The sequence below is a fragment of the Urocitellus parryii genome, chromosome 5, assembly GCF_045843805.1.
Source record: "Urocitellus parryii isolate mUroPar1 chromosome 5, mUroPar1.hap1, whole genome shotgun sequence".
Taxonomy (NCBI): Eukaryota; Metazoa; Chordata; class Mammalia; order Rodentia; family Sciuridae; genus Urocitellus; species Urocitellus parryii.
Window position 1 is genome coordinate 58,291,349 of NC_135535.1, and position 20,457 is coordinate 58,311,805.

General features: G+C 46.3%; 2 protein-coding genes across 3 annotated transcripts; both read left to right on the forward strand.

Annotated features, from left to right (window-relative positions):
• Positions 1-653: 653 nt before the first annotated feature.
• On the forward strand, positions 654-4,535 carry Tac3 (tachykinin precursor 3). Of its 2 annotated transcripts, XM_026398255.1 has the most exons (6): positions 654-767; positions 1,481-1,483; positions 3,132-3,237; positions 3,440-3,469; positions 4,041-4,094; positions 4,462-4,535. In XM_026398255.1, the coding sequence occupies exons 1-6, from the start codon at positions 654-656 to the stop codon at positions 4,533-4,535; spliced, it is 381 nt and encodes a 126-aa protein (XP_026254040.1). The 2 variants fall into 2 exon arrangements, with proteins under 2 accessions (XP_026254040.1, XP_026254041.1); XM_026398256.1 differs by lacking the exon at positions 1,481-1,483.
• Positions 4,536-10,642: 6,107 nt separating this feature from the next.
• On the forward strand, positions 10,643-19,822 carry Zbtb39 (zinc finger and BTB domain containing 39). Its single transcript, XM_026398474.2, has 2 exons — positions 10,643-10,747; positions 13,749-19,822. Exon 2 carries the CDS (start codon positions 13,793-13,795, stop codon positions 15,923-15,925), a length of 2,133 nt encoding a protein of 710 aa, XP_026254259.1. The 5' UTR covers positions 10,643-10,747; positions 13,749-13,792; the 3' UTR covers positions 15,926-19,822.
• The last annotated feature ends 635 nt before the right edge of the window (positions 19,823-20,457 follow it).

A 20,457-nucleotide genomic window follows, 5' to 3' on the forward strand; every position in this document is an offset into this window, starting at 1 on the left:
GAGTGGGGAGTCTCCACTGATCAACTCCCTGATCTGCCAGTCCCCCCCAGCACCAGGCTCAGAGCTGCCCCACAGGTAGGCACAAGGGGAAGAGTGTTGGATAGTCTGAAGCTGGCACCAAGGGTCAGGGGCCAGAGTCAGGAGGGAATAAAGGAGATAGCATTCTGATAGGTGAGCAGAGTAGTGAGCAGAAAGTGTCCGTAGGGTAGCGAGCTGCTAATATTTGGAGCTTTAACAGACTGATTATTCCACAGCAGAAAGTTTTTGCATAAGTCTTGGGGTTATCTAGTCCTGAAAAATAGCCTTCAGCACCTCTTTTTAAACTGATTAAGGAAACAGACTAGTTTATGTCGTATAAATCATCATCTTTGTTGGGAGCTAGAGGCCGACAGCATTTACCACTGCTCATTGCCAAGGGCACATCCTGGGGTGATGTCTAATGAGGGAGCAGGAAAACTGAGCCCAAAGGATGAACCCCTGGCTCAGAGATGTGTTTTATTCTTTTCTGACTACGACTAGGATGGGAGAACTGGCGGCTGGGAAAGCAGGTTGAGCCCAGCTGCTGGTCACAAATGCCTCTTGTGTTTTCATGGAGCTGTATCTTCTTCCCCTTCCTGCCTTGCCCAGGGCCTCTCTTTGCCCTCTAAATCACCATGAGGAGTGCCCTGCTGTTCGCAGTCATCCTGGCCCTTGGTCTGGCTCAGACCTTTGGGGCTGTCTGTGAAGAGTCACAGGAACAGGTGGTGCCTGGCGGGAGCCACAGCAAGGTAAGGCAGCCATGGCAGAGTCCTGGGAACATCATGGACACCTGGGGTTCTGCCTGTATGGAGTAGGGAAGAAGGGAGGAGGGCAGGGTTGGGAGTTACGTGGGTTCTCTGTCCTAGGGTGTTTTGTCTTCTTTTGGGTTTCTGCCTCTCTGATCCTCTCACGTTCCCATTGTCTCAGGTCCTTAAGTATCTTTGTCTCTGCATGTCTTTGTGCATAAAATGTGTCCAACAAATATGTTGGTTGATTGTCAGGAGGCTTGGTGATTTGATAGTCCTGTGAGAGGTGAGCTAAGATGGTCTAAGGTTCTGTAGGGTCTGGCTCAGATTCTATTCTTGGCAAGGGCAGATCTCATTTACTCCCTGGATAGTAGGAAATGCAGAATGTCTCTCCCAAATGATCATTTGCATACTATTTCACCTATCAGTTATATGTATTATCTTATTTTTAAAATGAAAATAAATTGTCTTTTCCTCCACTTATCCACCTCTTGTAATCTTGGGTACTTGTAAAATCTCAATCCGTCTCCTGCCCTCCTCTACCTTTGCTGCCTCTAGCCTCTGCTTAAATGGGATAACAAAACAAAAACAAACAGAACAAAATAGAACCCCAAAAGTCAGAATGAGCCCTGATTTCTAAAGTTCCTCTAAGGGAAAAAAAAAAAAGGAACTGCCAGGGTTACGGTGCAGGGAGAGTGCAGGGAAGAAGTCTTTAGAAGGTTTTGAAATGACAGCAATTACACTGGTACAAATGCTTTTAAGATGATTATGGGTGGAGTTTATTACAAATTCAGTGTGCAAAGTCTAACCGCCTCTCCAGCTCCAATCTGTTTAACATCTCATTACAAGAGCTGGGCAGCAGAGTATTTGAACAATTTGGGGAAAGTGTCTGCTGGGCCAAGAAGAGAGACAAAAAGAGATTGCAGGGCAGCCTTGCAGGTGGCAGCAGCTGCGCCAGATCCAAAAGCCCTGAACCCATTCAGAATCACCCAGGAGTGCCAGATATGGGCTGGACCCTGTGTTTGGTGCCCCAAAGTTCCCGTCTGGGGTAGTCAGAGTGTCTGGGTTATTAAGAGACAAACCTGCTGCTGGATTTTGGGTAATAAGATGTCCCTTCTGCTCTTCCTGGCAAATGAAAGACGAATGCCCTCTAGCCTCTTCTCCCCACAGGTTGTGAAGATGGGGAAATTGAGGCAGGAAGAGGGTAGAATATATGTGTGTCCTTAGAGTGCCCAGGCAACTAGGTTGGTATGTACTTGGGTAAATGCACTGCTGTGTGTGCATAGCAGCCTAAGGATGCCTGGGCTCTGGAGAGAGGTTCTGCTGAGTTTGAAGGTGAAAATCTCCAAACACAATCATCGTCTTTGCAACTGCAATTAACTGGGTGTATGGCATGTACCCACTACCCTGCTGTGCCCAAGTTGCTAGAAAAAAAATCATAAGAGCCCCTGCTGGGCAGCAGTTCCAGAATCTGGGTTCTGTTTGTGAGGAAGAGGAAGGGATATCATTCCGAGCATGTGGCCTTCCCGAAATTACAGATCCAGGACAGAAAGGAGAGAGGGAGCAAAAACCAGAGGCAAAAAGACATGGAGAAGGGGAGAATGAGAGAATTCCCTCCCATAAAGAAGCAGAGAGGGGAACGTCCATGGACATAGCCCAGAACGTGGGGATCTCAGGTTAGCTGGTGTGCCCTGGCTATCTATTGCCACCCCACCTCAGGACTGAGTCTTGTCTGTGACTCATTCATGGAGTATAGACCAGAGGACACCTGCTTTGTCTGATGGTGCTTTCTTGGGAATGGGGGCATTCATGGCTCTCTCTTGGTAGAACAAACACATCCCTGGGCACACTGGTTCCTGATATGCCAGGGAGAAAAGAACCTATGGCCTTTGTCACTGAGAGATTGCAGGATTGGAATGGGGCCCCAGAGGACAGTCCTCGAGCTTGGGAGTTAGTGTGATCAACTGACCCATTTTGAGCAGAGAATGTCCTTCATGTCTGGAAGTCCTTAGTCCTAGGCAAACAGGACAGTTGACCAGCCTACAGGGATGCTTCATTAGGGTTTCTCAAACCTCACGGTAGATATGAATCACCTCAGTCAGGTTCAAATGCAGATTCTGCTTCAGCAGGTCTGGCAAAAGATGGAGATTCTGCCTTTCTAACAAACTCCCCTCTGTGCTGGTGCTGCTGTTGGTCCATACATTATACTCTGAGCACCTGCTTCTCTTCCAGTGTAAACCAGAGGAAATCCTGAATAAAAGATGTATTGGAATTCAGCTGTAATGGGTTCAGGCTGCTTTGTATGGGAAGAGTGTGTGGACAGGGTATGAGCCTTCTCCTTCAGCCCTCCTTTTCTCTTCCTTAAAGGACTCGGATCTTTACCAGCTGCCCCCATCGTTGCTGCGGAGACTCTTTGACAGCCGCCCTGTCTCCCTGGAAGGATTGCTCAAAGTGCTGAGCAAGGCTAGCGTGGGTAGGAAGCAGTCCCCGGGGGAGAGGGTGTGAGAGGAATGACTCTGAAGATGAGATAGGCCTGGGAGACCCATTTAGGTGGGTTGAGAGGGTGGGAGACAGAGCATAGCTTAGTGAATCTGTAAGGGTTGTGATGCCAATCCCCCTTCATCATTACTTTCTTGGTCTGCTCCCCATTTATGCACATTTTCTTGGTTTCTCAGATCCTAAGGAATCATCACTTCCCCAAAAACGTGAGTAGCCTCTTCGTCCTCCAAATACCTATGACATGGACTCTAAGGTAATCTTGCTGCTGCTGGGAGGGAGACACAAGGAGGCTCTGCTTCCCTGGTCACTTACTCAGAGCTCCATGGGCAGGGGCCTAGGGGCCATTTTGGCCAGCCCCATCTCAGCTGGTGCAGACACTATGTCAGCTACAACTGATGAGCCAGCTTTGTATAACTGGAAAGACAACTAGGGAGCTAGGAGGACAGTTTTAGGAGTTGTCTCTCCCACTCATACGTACTTCCTCAGCAGGTGTGAAGGCCAGGGCCCAGGGGGTGGGGTGGGGTGGTGTCCTGCTTCACTGGCTGGACATTAGGAACCAAAGGATCTCTTGGGGCCTATGAAGATGCTAAACAGGCACCTGCTGGGACAGAGAGTCCTTGAAATGTGGAGGAGGGAAAGGTGGTCATAAAGGATATGTTGGTTAGCTGTGAAGGGTCAGTATAAAGAAACAGACTAGAAACCCAACCTCAGAAGTCCTGACACATGTATGGGGAAAGCATCACTCCTTCTGTTGACAATTTTGGCTTTTTTCTGCAGGTGACATGCATGATTTCTTTGTTGGACTTATGGGCAAGAGAAACAGCCAGCCAGGTAGGAGTGTGTGGAGGTATAGTAGAAGAATTTGGAGAACTGGTAAGGACATGACAGAAATTAAGTGCCTATTTGTCACCAGAGGAAAAGTAAGATTTTTTTTTTTGGTTGCAGTGAGTGGGGGCCTTTTCTAAGATAGTCCTGCTACTGCTAGGAATGAGGCTCTGTTGCCTCCCCACTCTCCCAACTCTCTTCCAACACTCTCCTTTCTAGCTAGGGTGTTGGGTCAGGGTAAAGGACACATTCAGAAAAATCCCTCCTGTCCTGCATGAAACCCTGGGTTCAGTCCCTAGTACTGGAGGGAAAGAAGAAAGAAAAAAGAAAAATCTTTTCTAATTATTCTAATTACACTGTTTACTTCATCCAGATAATCCTACTGATTTGAATCCAGAGAACATCCCCAGCTTTGGCACCCTCAAGTATCCCCCCAGTGCAGAATAAAGTAAGGACCGTTGGTGGAGAGTGGAGAGGGGACTGGTGTGATTGTGTGTGTTGGGGGAGGGGTTGCCAGTTGTACATTTCCTTGGATGCTAAAGACATTAATGCTCATTAATTTGCCCTAAAAGAAGCCTAACAGGCAGTTTCTGTTGTTTGGACCCTGTTTTCTTATGATGGAGAGGTCATCATCTGATTACTATAGATATGGTGTCCAATTCACATTTGAAGCATTTGCCTCCTGGGCAGGCTGAATCTTTTGGTTCAAAGACTCAGGAAATAAGCATAGAGCTAGTCAGACACAGGATGATTTAGGAAGAGATGCAAGGGACTCTAAAGTCTAACAGGAGTAGCTGGAAACCACATCTTAGCCTCTATGTGCCATGTAGGGATTAGAACATGACCTAACTTTGAATCCTGGATCTGCCATTTTCTAACTGTGACTCCATGGCCAAGTTACCTAATCCTCTGTGCCTCAGTTTACTCATCTGAAAAATGAGGGCAATGGTGGTACCTCCCAGCGTTGTGGTCTTGGGGATGGAGTAAAGAGAGGATTTTTAGAACAGTGCCTGGTGCCTGGTGCCCAATGCTGTGTTAGCTGTATCATGGCTCTTTGGACCTGGGAGGTGGGAGGATGTCGTAGTGTTTCTCGTGACTGGCTCTGAACTGCCTGCGAGAGCTGTCTGGGATGGACCTCAGGCCTGAGTTGGCTGGCAGATTCCTCACTTGTCTGTGAGTGTAAGCCCCCAGGGAAACTGTCTAGTCAAATCTCAGAACCTAATGCCTTGACACCGTCTCCCCACACCCCAGCAATAGCGCACAACTAATGGCTTTCTTTTCACTAACTTCCATAAAAAGACGGTGAGAAGAGGAGAGGAGAAGGATGCATGAGCCCCAGTAATCACAGGGAGCCCCCTGCCTCTCTCTCTGTGCCCCTAGAATCCACACTTGCCGGTCTCAAGGTGGCCAGCCAGAGACCCAAGGGGCTGGCTGGTGATGATACTGCCTGTGCATGACTCCCTGGACCAGAGACTGGGTCTGGCCCCCCATTTACTATTGGGTGAGAGGGCACAAAGAGCTGTAATAACTGTAACTCGCTGATTACATGGTGCTTACCGTATCATTTTGCTCTCATTAGATGGTTATTTCAGTCCTGCCGTCGGCCAGATAATTATATGGGCAGCTATATCTGGATGACATACTCTCCTCTGGCGTTATGCACCGGCCATAAAGATAATTACAGTGCAATTTTGCCATAGTATTTTATACAAATGGCAAAAACAAGTGCATTGTGGAAATCTACTTTTAATGTTTGCTGGTGAATCCAGGCTCTTTCAGAGGGACCAGGCCCATAATTGCAGCCTTCATAATCTCAGCACTGATGAAGCATTCTCAACCTGTTAGGTGCCAGGCAGAATAGGACGGAAGGTCCCTGAAGGCTGGAGATTAGATGAGATGGATCAACACAGATCATTGTATCACCTTCTTCATTCACATGAAACTGCTGGAAAAGGAAGTGATCTGTGTGCCCATCCTTTCTCTGGGATGTTTCTGGGAAAAGGAAGGACTAAATAAGGCAGGGGAAGCACTAGCACCTGGTACCTTGGATAGGCAGCAGGGAAGGGGCAGGCACCTGATATTAAGAGGTCCAGTCTTTCTGTCCAAAGGTTGCAGTGAAACTGAGGTGTAAGTCCTTTATAAATGCCCCTTCCCTGTCTCCTGCTTCCCCAGCAGGTGGTCGGTGGGAGTTTCACAGGACATGGATGTGATTTTTGTTTTTGGTTTTTTTTGTCCTTAGCACTCCACTTTTGGACCCCTGGGCTGCATCATGAAGACACTGTCCCCTATCATGATGCCAGGTGCACGTTCTCCTGTTTCCCTTTCTCTTCCCCATCCTTGTAACTTTCTTGTGCTTTGACACCCTCCTCAACTCTTCTACCCCAGCCTGATGTGGAAACTGTAAAGAAACTACACCAGTCCCAATGGTCATTGATTGTAGATTCTGTAGATTGAATATTGTTTCTGTAGCATCCTACATTAAAAATATAATGTCTCTCTCTACTCCCCAATAATAAAGAATTTTTACGTATGAGTGATGTGATGTATTCTTTTCCTTTTCTCCAGCTACATTATAAATACATATATACCTATGTATGACCCATATATTTAAATGGAAGTATTTTTATTTTGTACACATATCAATTGCCCTAATAGTGCCTTTAATAGTGCTTTACACAATTACTATTAGATTTATTTAATGGTTTAAAAAATAAATATATGAATTTAGAATATAATTTTTAACACTCAGAGGCTTTCACAGACCAGCTTCAGATAAGGAAAAAAACAAATATTGTGATTCTGTGTATATTTCTTTTTTAAAAAATTTATTTTTTAGTTGTAGTTGGACACATCACCTTTATTTCACTTGTTTATTTTTATACGTGGTGCTGAGGATCAAACCCAGGGTCTTGCATGTGCGAGGCGAGCGCTCTACCGCTGAGCCACAACCCCAGCCCTTTGTGTATATTTCTAAGATGAACCTGGGAGACCTTAGTCCCTGAATTGACACTGTTTAATTAGAGAGGGAAGTAGGATCGAGGCTGTGCAAAGCACACTGCTGCAGAAGAAGATGTGTCCATAGAACTGCACCATCTTACTATCTGTAAACATGGAGCATAGGTTCTGTGACAGATCATGGAGATGAGATGGTGATCTGTACACAGATTTTATAGACTAGCAGGGTTGTGGAAGAGCAAACAGAGCCAGGCATAGTGATACATGCCTGTAATCCAGTGGTTCAGGAGGCTGAGGCAGGAGGATCTCAAGTTCCAAGCCAGCCTCAGCAAGTTAGCAAGGCCCTAAGCAACTCAGTGAGACCCTGTCTCTTAATAAAATACAAAGTAGGGATGGGGATGTGGCTCAGTGGTTAAGTGCCCCTGAGTTCAACACCCAGTACAAAAAGAAAAAAGAAAAACAAACAGAACTTGATCTGGCTGGAATGGAGGGTGCACAGAGAAGTGATTACCGAGGCCCAGAAAGAGAGGAGCAGAAATCTTTAGCATTAATGGGGAAAACATTTGTTTCTTATTCCTCTATAATGTGCCTGTTATCAGCCCCTGAAGCACTGGCCTAGTAGTTCAGAATGTGTAAAGGCACTTAATGTGGAGGGTGTGGGTATCTTTCATTAATCTGATATGCCAGTGCTCACAGCCTACTGATCCCAGGTGGTCTCTGTACCCATAAAACATCCTGGGAAATTCTCAGGCTCCCCATCTTAACGTGGTTCAGGTGCCTTGGTTGTGCCCTTCAACTGCATTAATATAAAGCCGACATTCAGCTCTCCCAAGGTGGCATCAGGACAAGATCTTGGAGTCAGAGGCCACTTCTGGTAGTTCTTTCAAACTAGTGAATGTTTTGTCTTCCAAGAACCTCACTGGAGTCACCTTAGATTGACAGTTGTTGCATGATGTGGACGGGGAAAGGAGAGAGAGAACCCCCTTCATAGCAGAGGTCAAAGGATGCCCCCCACTCTAGATCCTAGAGCCTTTCTCCTGTGAGACACCTCTCACTTTTCAAAGGGGATACTTTCATGGAATATGGAGAATTCCTTTGGGTTATGGAAACCTTGACAGTTGATTCTGCTTAGACTTGGAGTCAGGCATATATGCTGAGGTGAGATAATTGCTTGCCAAGTATGAGTATAAATGCAGAAAGGTTGCTCTCTGGTGGGGCTGACAAAAATTGCAATACTGGGGATTGCAGGAAAAATGGAGACAAATTTTAAATCAAGTTTCTCTTTTTAAATTTAGAGAATGTGTGAAGGGATTTTGACCCTCCTTTTGCTGTTAGTTGTGAAGAGGTTGATACTAGAGTAGACCTGTTCAAGAAGACCTTGGCTAAGTTCCTGGTTCTTTCTTCTCCATTTAGCTTTCTGTATGCGTGGTGTTGTGACTGTGTGTTGCTTTACTTTAAAAAGACTTCAACAGGGCATGGTGGTGCAAGCCTGTAATCTCAGTGGCTTAAGAGGCTGGGGCAGGAGGATCATGAGTTCAAAGTCAGCCCAGCAACTTAACAAGTCCCTAAGCAATGAGAACTTGTCTCAAAAAAAAAAAAAAAAAAAAAAAAAAGGCTAGGGAATGTGGGTAAGTACCTCTGGGTTCAATCCCTGGTACCAATAAATAAATAAATAAATAAATAGAAATACTTGAGTATAAACAGCATAAACTTTCACCTGCACCCTTCAGGTGGTTGCTAGTTCATGAAGTTTACTGGAGTCAACACTCCAGAGATGGCCTAAACAGATGGTTAGGAAGATTGAACCATGGCCCTTGCAAGTCATTCACCTAACATCTCTAGAATTGTACTGGAGGTCTGGAATCTTCTGACCAGTGTGAGTTCTTTCACCTTGCCTAGTCATGGGGGCTGGGCTTTCCATTAGAATATTGACTGCATCAGTCTCTAAGTGACCCTTTTACTAGAGGGCAAAATAGAATTCCTCAGCCCCAAACTATAAGAACGGGTTGCATGGCTGTTTTTGTGCCCTCTAGCTAATAAATGCAATATTTTTTGGGGGCAGCATTTGGTACAGTGCCTCCTTTCAATACTATCAACCATCAGTTAGTGAGGTTGTGGAAATGAAGACACATGATCTTCCAAATTCATCAAGAGAACATGCCATCACCAAATGGCCAAACTTGGCTTAGATCAGTTGGCAAGATCCTGTGTTCCCTCCTTCTAATTTATTCATCAGGGAATTACGGAACCCTACCATATGACTGTCCTGACTGAGGGCTATCTTTAGCCAGTGGACAGGAGGAAACCAGAAAGAGGATGAAACTGAAGGGTACTGGAGTCCAGGACCTTTCTTCCTTGTTGGGAGACAGAGTGGGTAACCAAGACCTCCAAAGTCTCCAAGGCGGTTGTGGGGAGGGCAGGCAGGGTAGGTCATTTTGTTTTGATGGCTACTTTTGGACAGGCACATCTGAGGAGAGTATTTAGAATGTTGGGAAGGCAGAGTGATGGAGTTCTAGAAAGACTCTGGAAGTATAGGCTTCAAGGACTGGCCTAGGTTTCCAGGGTGCGATGGATTCTGTGACTTCCTTCATCTGGCTAAGTGGAAGTGTTAGAGTTAAAGCTTTGTCCCAGGGTTTCATAAACTGACTTCCAGACCACTCACATATAATTGAATCAAGACTTTATTGAAGCACACCCGTGGCGGCTGACCAGAAAATAAAGCTGTTCCCCTGATCGGCCCTGAACAATTCCAAGGGCGCTCCTTATAAGCCTGAAAACCACAAAAGGGATTTTGGGGGGTCCAGCCAATGCAAGCAAGCCAGGTTACAGAAGCGGGACAGTGCAGTCAAGCAAAGGGAAGCCTAACCAATCACAGTTAGCCCAGTCACCCCAGTTACAGAAACAGAGCCCCATTACCCTAGTTATAGAAACAATACCCCATTAGGTAGTTTTATGTTCTTAAAGGTTTCTATAGCAAAAGGAAAAGAAGATCTTGCCCCAGTCATGACTCTTCTACTTGGCATGGTTGTTTTACAGAATGAAGTCATAAAACAAAATGGAGTCACATTTGCTCCTATTATCACAGAAGGAGGGACAGCAGTGGGTCATCAGTGGAATGAGGGACACCAGAGGTCCAGCCCTCAAGTGCTCCTTCATTCATTCCTTCCTTGAATCATTCACACAGGCTTTGTTAAGCATCTACCAGGGAGTGTGGTTAAGAGCAGAGATGAAGTCAGGAGCTGCCTTCAGAAAGCATTCAATGTTTTGTAAAACTGCAACAGGGGACATTCTGAGAAGCTTTTGGACTACCAGATCCAAAATGAGTTTTGATCGGGCTTTTCACTCCCCAGCCGCTAAGGCGAAGAGTGGGTGATCTTCCAGTCTTGGATCTGCTCCTGGAAAGGCCAGGCCTGGGGGCTTGGCGCGGAGGCAGGCTCCCGGCCCCGCCGTGAGGGGGCGCTGCTTCCTCCCTGGCGGCTGGGGGCGCTGCGGCCTTGCGGCGGGGGGCGCTGCCTCCTCCGGGACGGCGGGGGGCGCTGCGGGCCGGGCGGCGGGGGCGGCCCGGGCCGGCGCGGCGAGTGGCGCGGCGGATGGAGAGTCTGGCCGCGGCCGGCGGCGCCGCCTCCTCGTCGGGCCGGGTACGGCGGGCCGGGGCCTTTGTGTGAGCCGGTGGCGGCGATGGTGCTCGGGCCCCGCGGAGCCGGGTAAGCGCGGCCGGGCTAGGGCTGCCCCTGGCCGAGCCCGACCCCGGCCCGGCCTTTCTGTCGCTCTCCTTGGGCTCCTCTTGTCCGCTCTCCTGGCCGGCCCCATCCTTCCGCCGCGCGCCTCCGCGCCGGCCCGGCAGCCGTTCTGTGCCCCTTTCGGCTCCGCGCCCACCCCGCCTCCCACTCAGGGTCGCCGGGGTGGACCCCGCGCTGTTTGTGGGGGGATGCTGGCGCTCGGGGTCCTTCAGGTGGAGTGCCCCTGTCCAGTCCAATGCCCTGACCTCGCGGATTCTATCGTCCGTGGGGGAGACCGCGGTGCCACCGTTTGTTGGGGCGTCCTCCCCTGAAGTTCCGAATCTCCCACTCCGGTCTCGGCTCAGGCTACCCAGTGCCCTGACCCGTCCACCGTGGATGAGTGGCCGCCAAGGCCTGGGAGATGCGTGGCTGGCACCCAAGAATATTCAGAAGCTTGCTGGGCCCGGAAAAAGTTGGGAGTTATTGGTGGAATCTATGAAATGGAGAAAGGGGTTTTGCTGCGCAGGGCGAGTCCTGAGACTGAACAAGCATGCAACTTAGGCGTGCAGGAGCTGAAAAGGGAAAAAGTGATATTGAACTAGCCTGCAGGAGTCTTACCTACGTAATTAGATGCCTCTCTTAAAGGCATTGAGTAAATCTGTTAGTATAGTGTCAACATAAGCATAAACCTGGTAAAGGTTGGTAAAAAGAAATGAAACGTATGGAAGTAATATTTACCACAGTTGTGTTCTAATTCGCTTTCCTCTTTGGTTTAATATTTAAACTTCATCCACAGAATAAGTTCAGAGAATGTGGTAGACCAGCATCTGTAATGGCTCTGGGTTATAGGGCTAGAGAGTAGGCATGTAGTGTATGTAGTGAGAGATGGGGATTCATGAGTGTGAGACGTATTTAGAGTCTGAAAGAACACGGAAATGACAGAAGAGAACACCCTTATCTCTTCCTCAGCAGCTAATGGAGCTTTGATAATTATATTTAAGTATATGCATGGCATTTAGCATCAAGAGGGAATAGAATTACTGAGATAGAACAGTGTATTTAAGAGGAAATTAATGTGAGAAAACTTTGAGCTAGTTGCTGTGGTAATGAAATATAAGATTATGTTCAAGGGAATGCCTCCTGTCTAGCTGTAAGGCACTAACTTGAGGCCTACAACCTCTCTGACTTTTAAGATGGAGTGAATCAGCTTTTTTTCTGATTTAGGTTTTATTATCATGATTCTGTGTTTGGGTGTTTATGCAGGGGGACAGGTCATTGTCTTACCATTTTGCTGTCCTTGCCCCCAGAAGAATAGAACAGCTGTCCATGTCCATTTATCCTGTACCTTGGGTCTTAGGTGCATTCAATATGGTGGTATTTTGGGTCTGGGGTGGTGACTCAATGGTACAGCGCTTGCCTAGCCTGTGTGAGGTACTGGGTTCAGTTCTCAGCACCACATATAAATAAATAAAATAAAGGTCCATTGACTGCCGGGGTCTTGCCCTAGCGGGGTCCAGGGAGTCCTGAAGGATGAGTGGTGTCTGCGAAAAGATGAAACAGGAGTCGTTCTGTTCGAGCAATCTCCAGAGAGAGAGCTAAAGCAGCTTTCTCTGGGTCCCCCTTTATTACAAATTTTCTCATCATTATAGATTCACAATACGTCATTAATTATATAATTTAAAACTTTGCCAAGACATGACATTTCCTTAACCATGATTGAGGGTACATTAATTTACATCTTCCCAGGATGTGACCTTCAGTTATGTAATTATTAAAAGTACAGAATCATTAATAAAATATGTCACTAATTTACATTCTTCAGATTTTCCCAAGATTTACTATTTTTCCCAAGATATGTTATTTTCTTATTAACTAATGCCAAACTACGTAACCAGACTCTAAGTCTCCTAACCAATCATTAACCTAAAGTACACTGGTACTTTATTTCTAATTTAAAATTCCCATCTAAAAAAGTCCCTTTAAATCTTATATTTAAAATATCCTAAAGTTTATGAATCATCCTTAAAACATATCAGAAACCTATACAACTAAAGACTTAAGAATTTCTAAACTTAAGAATCTAAATAAAATAATATTTCTAACATTATTCTGAAACTGTGTCTTATAAAGCTATTTTAATTAATTCCTAAATTTATTCTCATAAAACTGGTTGAGCTGCTTTCTCAAAGAGTTTCTTTGTTTCTCAGTCAAGGTACACTAGTTCTCAAAGAGTTTGTTTCTCAGTCAAGGTACACTAGTTCTCAAAGAGTTTGTTTCTCAGTCAAGGTACACTAGTTCTCAAAGAGTTTGTTTCTCAGTCAAGGTGCACTAGTTCTCATAACCTTTCAGAGGATGATTGTTGTCCGTATTAGGTTTGTCCACAATGTACTAAGATAGAAGAATAGCCTTTTACTTTGTCCTTGATATGCTAAGGGGTAGTAGAACAGCCTCCAAGGCATGAACTACCTGTTATGTTCTAGCCATCTGAAATTTAATTTGTTTGGCATTTAACATACTCATGCCTCCTGTGAGAAACATAAGCATGAAAATGCAAAGTCCCAATTACATAAAAAAGGGTCTCATGGTTTTGGTTACCCACCAACCAGCGTGGCTTTGCCAGCATTCATCCTCACTGTGACCCTGTCAAGACAGTGGGAAAGTGGCTTTGCCAACACTTTTTCTCACTGTGACCCTGTCAAGACAGTGAGTGGGGGATCGCCTTCACCAATTGACAACTAAAAAATATTTTTTTTTTAAAAATATATTTATTTATTTATTTTTCGGTGGACACAACATGTTTGTTTGTATGTGGTGCTGAGGATCGAACCCGGGCCGCACGCATGCCAGGCGAGCGCGCTACCGCTTGAGCCACACCCCCAGCCCCTAAAAAATATTTTTTAAAAATATGATGGGATTTTCTCCTGCAGAGCCCCTTCTCATGCAGGGATGTGTTTGGCCATCCATCTTTTTTTCTTCCTGTCTACAGATTAACTGTGCTGATAAGGAGGCAACTTCCTAGGAGCTGCTAAGATGGGCATGAGGATCAAACTGCAAAGCACCAACCACCCTAATAACCTGCTGAAGGAACTCAACAAGTGTCGGCTCTCAGAGACCATGTGTGATGTCACCATTGTGGTGGGGAGCCGCTCCTTCCCAGCCCACAAGGCCGTACTGGCCTGTGCAGCTGGCTACTTCCAGAACCTCTTCCTGAATACTGGACTTGATGCTGCCAGGACCTATGTGGTGGACTTCATTACTCCTGCCAACTTTGAGAAGATTCTGAGCTTTGTCTATACATCAGAGCTCTTCACAGACCTGATTAATGTTGGTGTTATCTATGAGGTGGCTGAGCGTCTGGGCATGGAGGACCTCCTCCAGGCCTGTCATTCCACCTTTCCTGACCTGGAGAGCACTGCTGTGACAAAGCCTCTGACTAGTACCAGTGACAACCAGTCCGGCACCCTGAGTTGTCCCTCAGCAGATCCTGCCCATCCCCTTGGAGAACTCCGGGGTGGTGGGGAGCACTTTGGTCCTGATAGAAACTATGTGTTGTCCAGTGATGTGGGAGGAAGCTATAAAGAGGAAGAAAGAAATGTTGCTAGTGATGCTAATCATGGCTTGCCTCTGCCGCAACCATCATTGCCACCAAAGACAGAAGACCATGATGTCTCTGCTCCTTTCACATCTGTTTCTAGTATCGTGACCCAGCCGGTCCTAGGCACTGTTAGCACAGGTATCCAGACTAACACGAGCTCTTGCCAGCCATACAAAGTTCAAAGCAATGGAGATTTCAGTAAAAACAGCTTCTTCACCCCTGACAATGCAATAGACATTACCACTGGGACCAACTCCTGTATGAGCAATAGTGAACACTCCAAAGATCCAGGCTTTGGGCAGATGGATGAGCTCCAGCTAGAGGACCTGGGGGATGATGACTTGCAGTTTGAAGACACTGCTGAGGAGATTGGGACAGCTGAGGAGGTGATCGAACTGAGTGATGACAGTGAGGATGAACTTTTTGGAGAGAATGACAACCGAGAGAATAAAGCTATGCCCTGCCAGGTGTGCAAGAAAGTTCTAGAGCCCAACATTCAGCTGATCCGGCAACATGCTCGGGACCATGTGGACCTGCTGACAGGTAACTGCAAGGTCTGTGAGACCCACTTCCAGGACCGAAACTCTCGGGTGACCCACGTCCTGTCCCACATTGGTATTTTCCTCTTCTCTTGTGACATGTGTGAAACAAAGTTTTTCACCCAGTGGCAGCTAACCCTTCACCGACGGGATGGAATATTTGAGAACAACATCATTGTTCATCCCAATGAGCCCCTGCCTGGGAAGCTGGGTCTCTTTTCAGGGACAGCCTCACCAGATTTGAAATGTGCCGCCTGTGGGAAAGCATTGGCCAAAGATTTCCATGTGGTCCGAGGACATATCCTCGACCATCTGAACTTGAAGGGCCAGGTCTGCAGTGTCTGTGACCAGCGCCACCTCAATCTTTGCAGCCTCATGTGGCACACACTCTCCCATTTGGGCATTTCGGTCTTCTCCTGCTCTGTCTGTGCCAGCAGCTTTGTGGACTGGCACCTCCTAGAGAAGCACATGGCCGTGCACCAAAGCCTAGAAGATGCCCTTTTCCGCTGCCATTTATGCAGCCAGAGCTTCAGGTCTGAGGCTGCCTATCGCTACCATGTCAGCCAGCACAAGTGCAATAGCAGCCTTGACATAAGGCCTGGCTTGGGGCTACAGCACTCAGCCCTCCAGAAACGGAAGCTGCCAGCAGAAGAGTTCCTGAGTGAGGATCTGGCTCTCCAGGGCCAACCTGGGAATAGCAAGTACAGCTGCAAGGTCTGTGGCAAAAGGTTTGCCCATACAAGTGAGTTCAACTATCACCGTCGGATCCACACAGGCGAGAAGCCATACCAGTGTAAGGTGTGCCACAAGTTCTTCCGAGGCCGTTCGACCATCAAATGCCACCTCAAGACACACTCGGGGGCACTCATGTACCGCTGCACTGTGTGTGGCCACTACAGTTCTACTCTTAACCTCATGAGCAAACATGTTGGTGTGCACAAAGGCAGCCTGCCACCTGACTTCACCATCGAGCAAACCTTCATGTACATTATCCATTCCAAAGAGGCCGAAAAGACCCCAGATAGCTGACTGGTCCCAGTAGAGCCAGTGGGGAGCTTCCAGGTGGCAGCCAGGGTAGTGATTTTCTAATGGCTGTTGGTCCCTCCTCAGTGGGTGCTACAGTTTTGCCTTGCTAGGAATTCTGTGTTGTGTTTAAAGGAGAAAAAAAAAAAAAAGAAATAGCACATAAGCTGTGACTGTTTTTGAGAAGCAATGGCCCTATTGCATTTACCTCCATACCTGTTCTTGCCCACACAGGGCTGTTTTTGATTCTTTTGAGGCTGGTTTGGGGATCTAGTCAAGCATTTATGACAGCTAGATCCCTTTCCCCAGCCTGTCTAGTTTTAGTTTACTGATAGGTTTCATGCTGCTAAGAATCCAACCAACAGCCTCACTGGAGAGGATGTGGAGAAAGGTTTTCACTGTGGTTATTATAGCCAGACCTCCAACTGGGATGACCAGCTATGAGAAAGATTTGGGGAATGTGGTCATTTGGAAGGGACTGGTTAGCAGGGGGGCTGCTCACCTCAGGTTCCAGGGCTAGCCCTTAGCAGGGGAAAGTTGTCAGAGATGGAGGTACCTACCTGCTCTATAGCTCTAATCTGCTGACTAGACAGTGAAAATCTTTTGACAACTAGATCCAAAATGGGGACAAAGCTTTCTATTTGTGTTGGAAAGCTTTGGGATGACTCTTTGCCAGCAGAAGGGGTGTCCTGTAGTGCTGTTAGCAGTGGCAACCTGGATGGACAGGCGAGGAGGCTTCTCTTTTCTCCTCATTTCCAAAGAAACACAACCTGGAATGATGACCGAGATGTCAGGCCTTCCCTGTGGAGCAGAGAGTAAGGGGATATATCATCTGTTATTCTGGTAGCCTCTAGTGACCTTGAGTTTCCTGGTGGAGAGGAGAGGGAGGTCTGACAGCAGCAGCCTTGCCTTAATTTACATCCGTTTCCCACCCAGAAGGGTTTGGCCTATAAGATAGATGGGAAGACCCAAGAGGTGTGCAGTGGTGGTATATTGTGATCCCTTCAGGATTAAAGGGACCTGAGTAACTGGTGGTATGTAGCAGGGTGTGCATTCTGACTGTCCCAGTCGGGTAACCTGTTGTTTACTTCTGTTCTAACAGTGCTGGAGCTTTGGCAGCTCACCTTTGACCTGCTGGAATTGATCTTGATCTGTTTTTGCATCACCTTCAGGGGGCGCTGTTGGGTGGAGCTGGTTCAGGCCCTCCTGGGTGACCCAGTCCATGTAGCTGTTTGGCTTCATTTTTAGTTGGTCTTTGAAGGGGTCTTGCCCAAAGAAGGCTGGAGGGAGAGGGCCCTCAGTCTTGCATACTCAACGAGGTGGAACCTCAGTAGCTCATACTACCTCACCCTGTTTAGGCGAGCTCTGGGAGTTCCTGGCCTCGCCTGACACTGCCCCTGGTGGGACTTAGCAACACCCGGGTTGTTTCACAAGCAAGCTAATTAACTCACAAAGCCTTTTTGGATGTTAATATTTATTTATTTTTTGTTTTTGTATGCATATTACCCAGCATCTCTTTTGGATAAGAGAGTTCAGGAAAATGAGTTTCTCCCCAGCAAGTAGCCATATTCCAGGGAATAGTCCTGGTCAGAGATTTGGGGAATCAGGGAGAATGTGTCCAAGCCTTTTAAACAAGTCAGTTTTCTTGTCTCCAGATGTCTGTAGCAGAATAAATCCACAGAGCCCTTTAGGTAAGTTCTAGAAAGTTTGGGCCATTTAAATTTCCAGACTTTTCATTCCCCTTCCATCTTGAGATGGTGTAGATTGGGGATTGAGTTGAGAGGATCAAGTCACAGGACCTTTTTACAGTTTCTTATCCTTTCTAAACATAGAGACCCTCCTGTCTTTGTTTATATTAAGAAACATGGCCAAACCAAAGCTCTGTCTCTAATAGGCCTGCTGCCTCTCTCCCTGGCTTGGAATTGAGGAAGCCTCAGAATGGAGCACAGGAATCTCCAGTCCTTCACTAGATGACAGGAGACTTTTATGTGCCACTCCAAGGCACACTGCCAGTTAAAGGCCCACCTTTTACCATCTAAACCCAACTTGGGACATTCTCAGGAGAGAAGTTCTGAGACTTCATTCCTGACTGTCTTCTCACTTATGCTGACCATTAGGAATATGAGAAGGGGACACGTAATAGGCCACAGTCAAGTATCTGCCAAGCTTTTCAAGCATGATGGTTACTCCCAGACTGTTGGTGAGGACTGAGTTTTGAGGGGTCAGTTTGAGAGAAATAATACTTATAGGTCAGATAGCTAAAAGTAAGTAAACATGCTGGAGAAATCCTTTTTTAAAAAACAAAACAAACAACAACAACAACAAAAAACAGGCATTGTGGATGCTGGGTGGTCTGTATACTTAACCTGAAACTGTGAAGTTTTCCTTTTTTGCCAATGAACCAAAAAACAGATCCTTGAAACTTTGCCCTTGAAACACTAAACAAAAAAACCTGCACCCTCTGATGTCCCTTAGGCTAAATGGTTGATCAGGGAGGCCCAGTTGGTCCCAGTCAGATATGTAGCAACAGGATCAGTAGATCATGAGTCTTATTGACCAAACCCTACCCTGCTGGTTGTCCCCTGTATTCACATTGAACTCCCCTTCTATGTGAAGTCACACTGAAGTCCCCTTCTGTGCTTCCTCTGCCTCTAGTTCACCCTTTTCTGAATTTTACTTGAAACACTATATCGTGACAAAGGGCACTGTAAGATACTACCCAGTGGAAGGGATTCATTTTATTTTGCCTTTTTGATTTTTCAACCTAATGCTCATTTGATTGCGTTGCCCCCTCTCTCCAGGAACCCAGTTTAGCACTGTCCCTTCTGTAATGCTCTGAAATTCTATTTGACCCTTGAATGTTCTCTCTTTACCTGTTTTCCCTTTTTCTTGATCTGTACTCAGGACCAGCTACATAATTTGCAAAGCCCTCTGGTTCACAAATTGTTAGGAATTTCAAGATGGCAGTTGTACAGCGTTAAACCAAATCTGAGGCCATTGCTGATTTGTTTCCTCCAGGGAAACAGCAATCCTTGTATGGCATGCTGGGATGAACTGCGGAGTCTGCTTGTGGCCAGAACAGGGGATCAATACCCTGGCATCCAGTGACTTGATGGCTCATTGATGCCACAGCATCCACTGGAAGCTCTGCTGAACAGTATTTGGTCCTCAATTTTAAGACTCCAGGGAGTCCCTTTAGTTCATGGCTAGTTGGAAAAAAAAGGAGGTAAGGTGGGTTTTGGGCCCAAACAACCCCTAAAAACTAAGAAATGGGTAAAAATTCTTTTTCACTTCTTTTCTCCTCTATTAGCACCCTTTATCTCCAGGACAAATCTTTGGCTTCAATGCCTTTTTTCCCAGTCAGGCTTTTGCTACTGATTATTCCTGCCCCCCTCTTTCTGGCCTCCTGCTGTGCTCTTTTTCCCCAGACCACTCAATTTTGAAAGTGAAATTAAATCCCTTTGTAGACAGACACTGAATTTTTTGGCATGGGAGTGGACTGTGTGGAGCAGTCTGTGCCCATCTGGGAGTCCCCACATGTCCTTTTCCCTAAATCCTGCACCAAATGAGACAGGAAGCAGGGTGCATAGCATTAGTTTCAGTGTGATTATGCATCATAAACTTAACTTCCGAATTAAAATGAAACATTTGATTTTGATGTTTCTGTAACACCCTCCCCTGTCCAACCCTCCCAATTCCCTCCATCTCTAATAGCTAAAGTCTCTTAAGAAACGGAAAAAAGTTGTTGACGTCTAACTCCTTCCATTAAATTAATAAGTACTGACCTCCTAATATTTAAGTGTTTACTATCTATTGCTGTAAAGTTTTGTATATTTTGTAAACTTTTTTTCCCAAATAGTAGATGTTTAAAATCGTTGTACATCTGATTCTTTTATATTCCATTGTTCAGCACAAAGTGTGGTTTTTATTTAGAATAATAAAAAGAAGAAATTTAAAATGAGAGTTTGCTTCCTGTGTACTACAAACATGCTCATACCTTGAGTTCAGAATATCTGAGCTCATCACTCTTTCAGTAACACATGTTGGCTCAGTACACACCAGAATTCTTTCAGGTAGCACATTTTCCTTTCCTGTAGTTGGAATTCCCCAGGATTAGCTTGTTGACCAGTTTTGAGTGGGAACTTAAGTCAAAAACTCAACCTCTTCAAGGGGACGTGCCTGAGGGCCTCTTCTGTCAAACTGAGAGAGAGCAGTGAGACTATGGATGTCTAGTTGGACTAACATTACTAAGTAAGTGATTCAGTTGTAAATTGTCTTACCATGGCCACTTATTTCTTGGTGAAGCAGTATGTCTTTGAGTGGAGAGAGGCAGATAGAAAGTGGGAGGGGGAAGGAAGATTTGAATAGGGAGAAGGGAAAGGTTTGGCATAATTTGTTGAGGTTGATGCAAATGAGTTAACACAGAAGAAACAGACCCCTAGCAGGTAGGGAGTGATATGGTCCTGTTGGTCCCAGAGCACATGGCCCAGGCTCAGCTGTCATTGTTGCTCAGTAAATGTTTGCTGAGTACAACAGTC

Coding starts and splice junctions, on each gene's coding strand:
- Tac3 (XM_026398255.1), top strand. CDS start 654: ATGAGGAGTGCCCTGCTGTTCGCAGTCATCCTGGCCCTTGGTCTGGCT. Junction 3,238..3,439: donor GCTGAGCAAGGCTAGCGTGG/GTAGGAAGCAGT, acceptor TTGGTTTCTCAG/ATCCTAAGGAATCATCACTT. Junction 3,470..4,040: donor ATCATCACTTCCCCAAAAAC/GTGAGTAGCCTC, acceptor TTTTTTCTGCAG/GTGACATGCATGATTTCTTT.
- Zbtb39 (XM_026398474.2), top strand. CDS start 13,793: ATGGGCATGAGGATCAAACTGCAAAGCACCAACCACCCTAATAACCTG.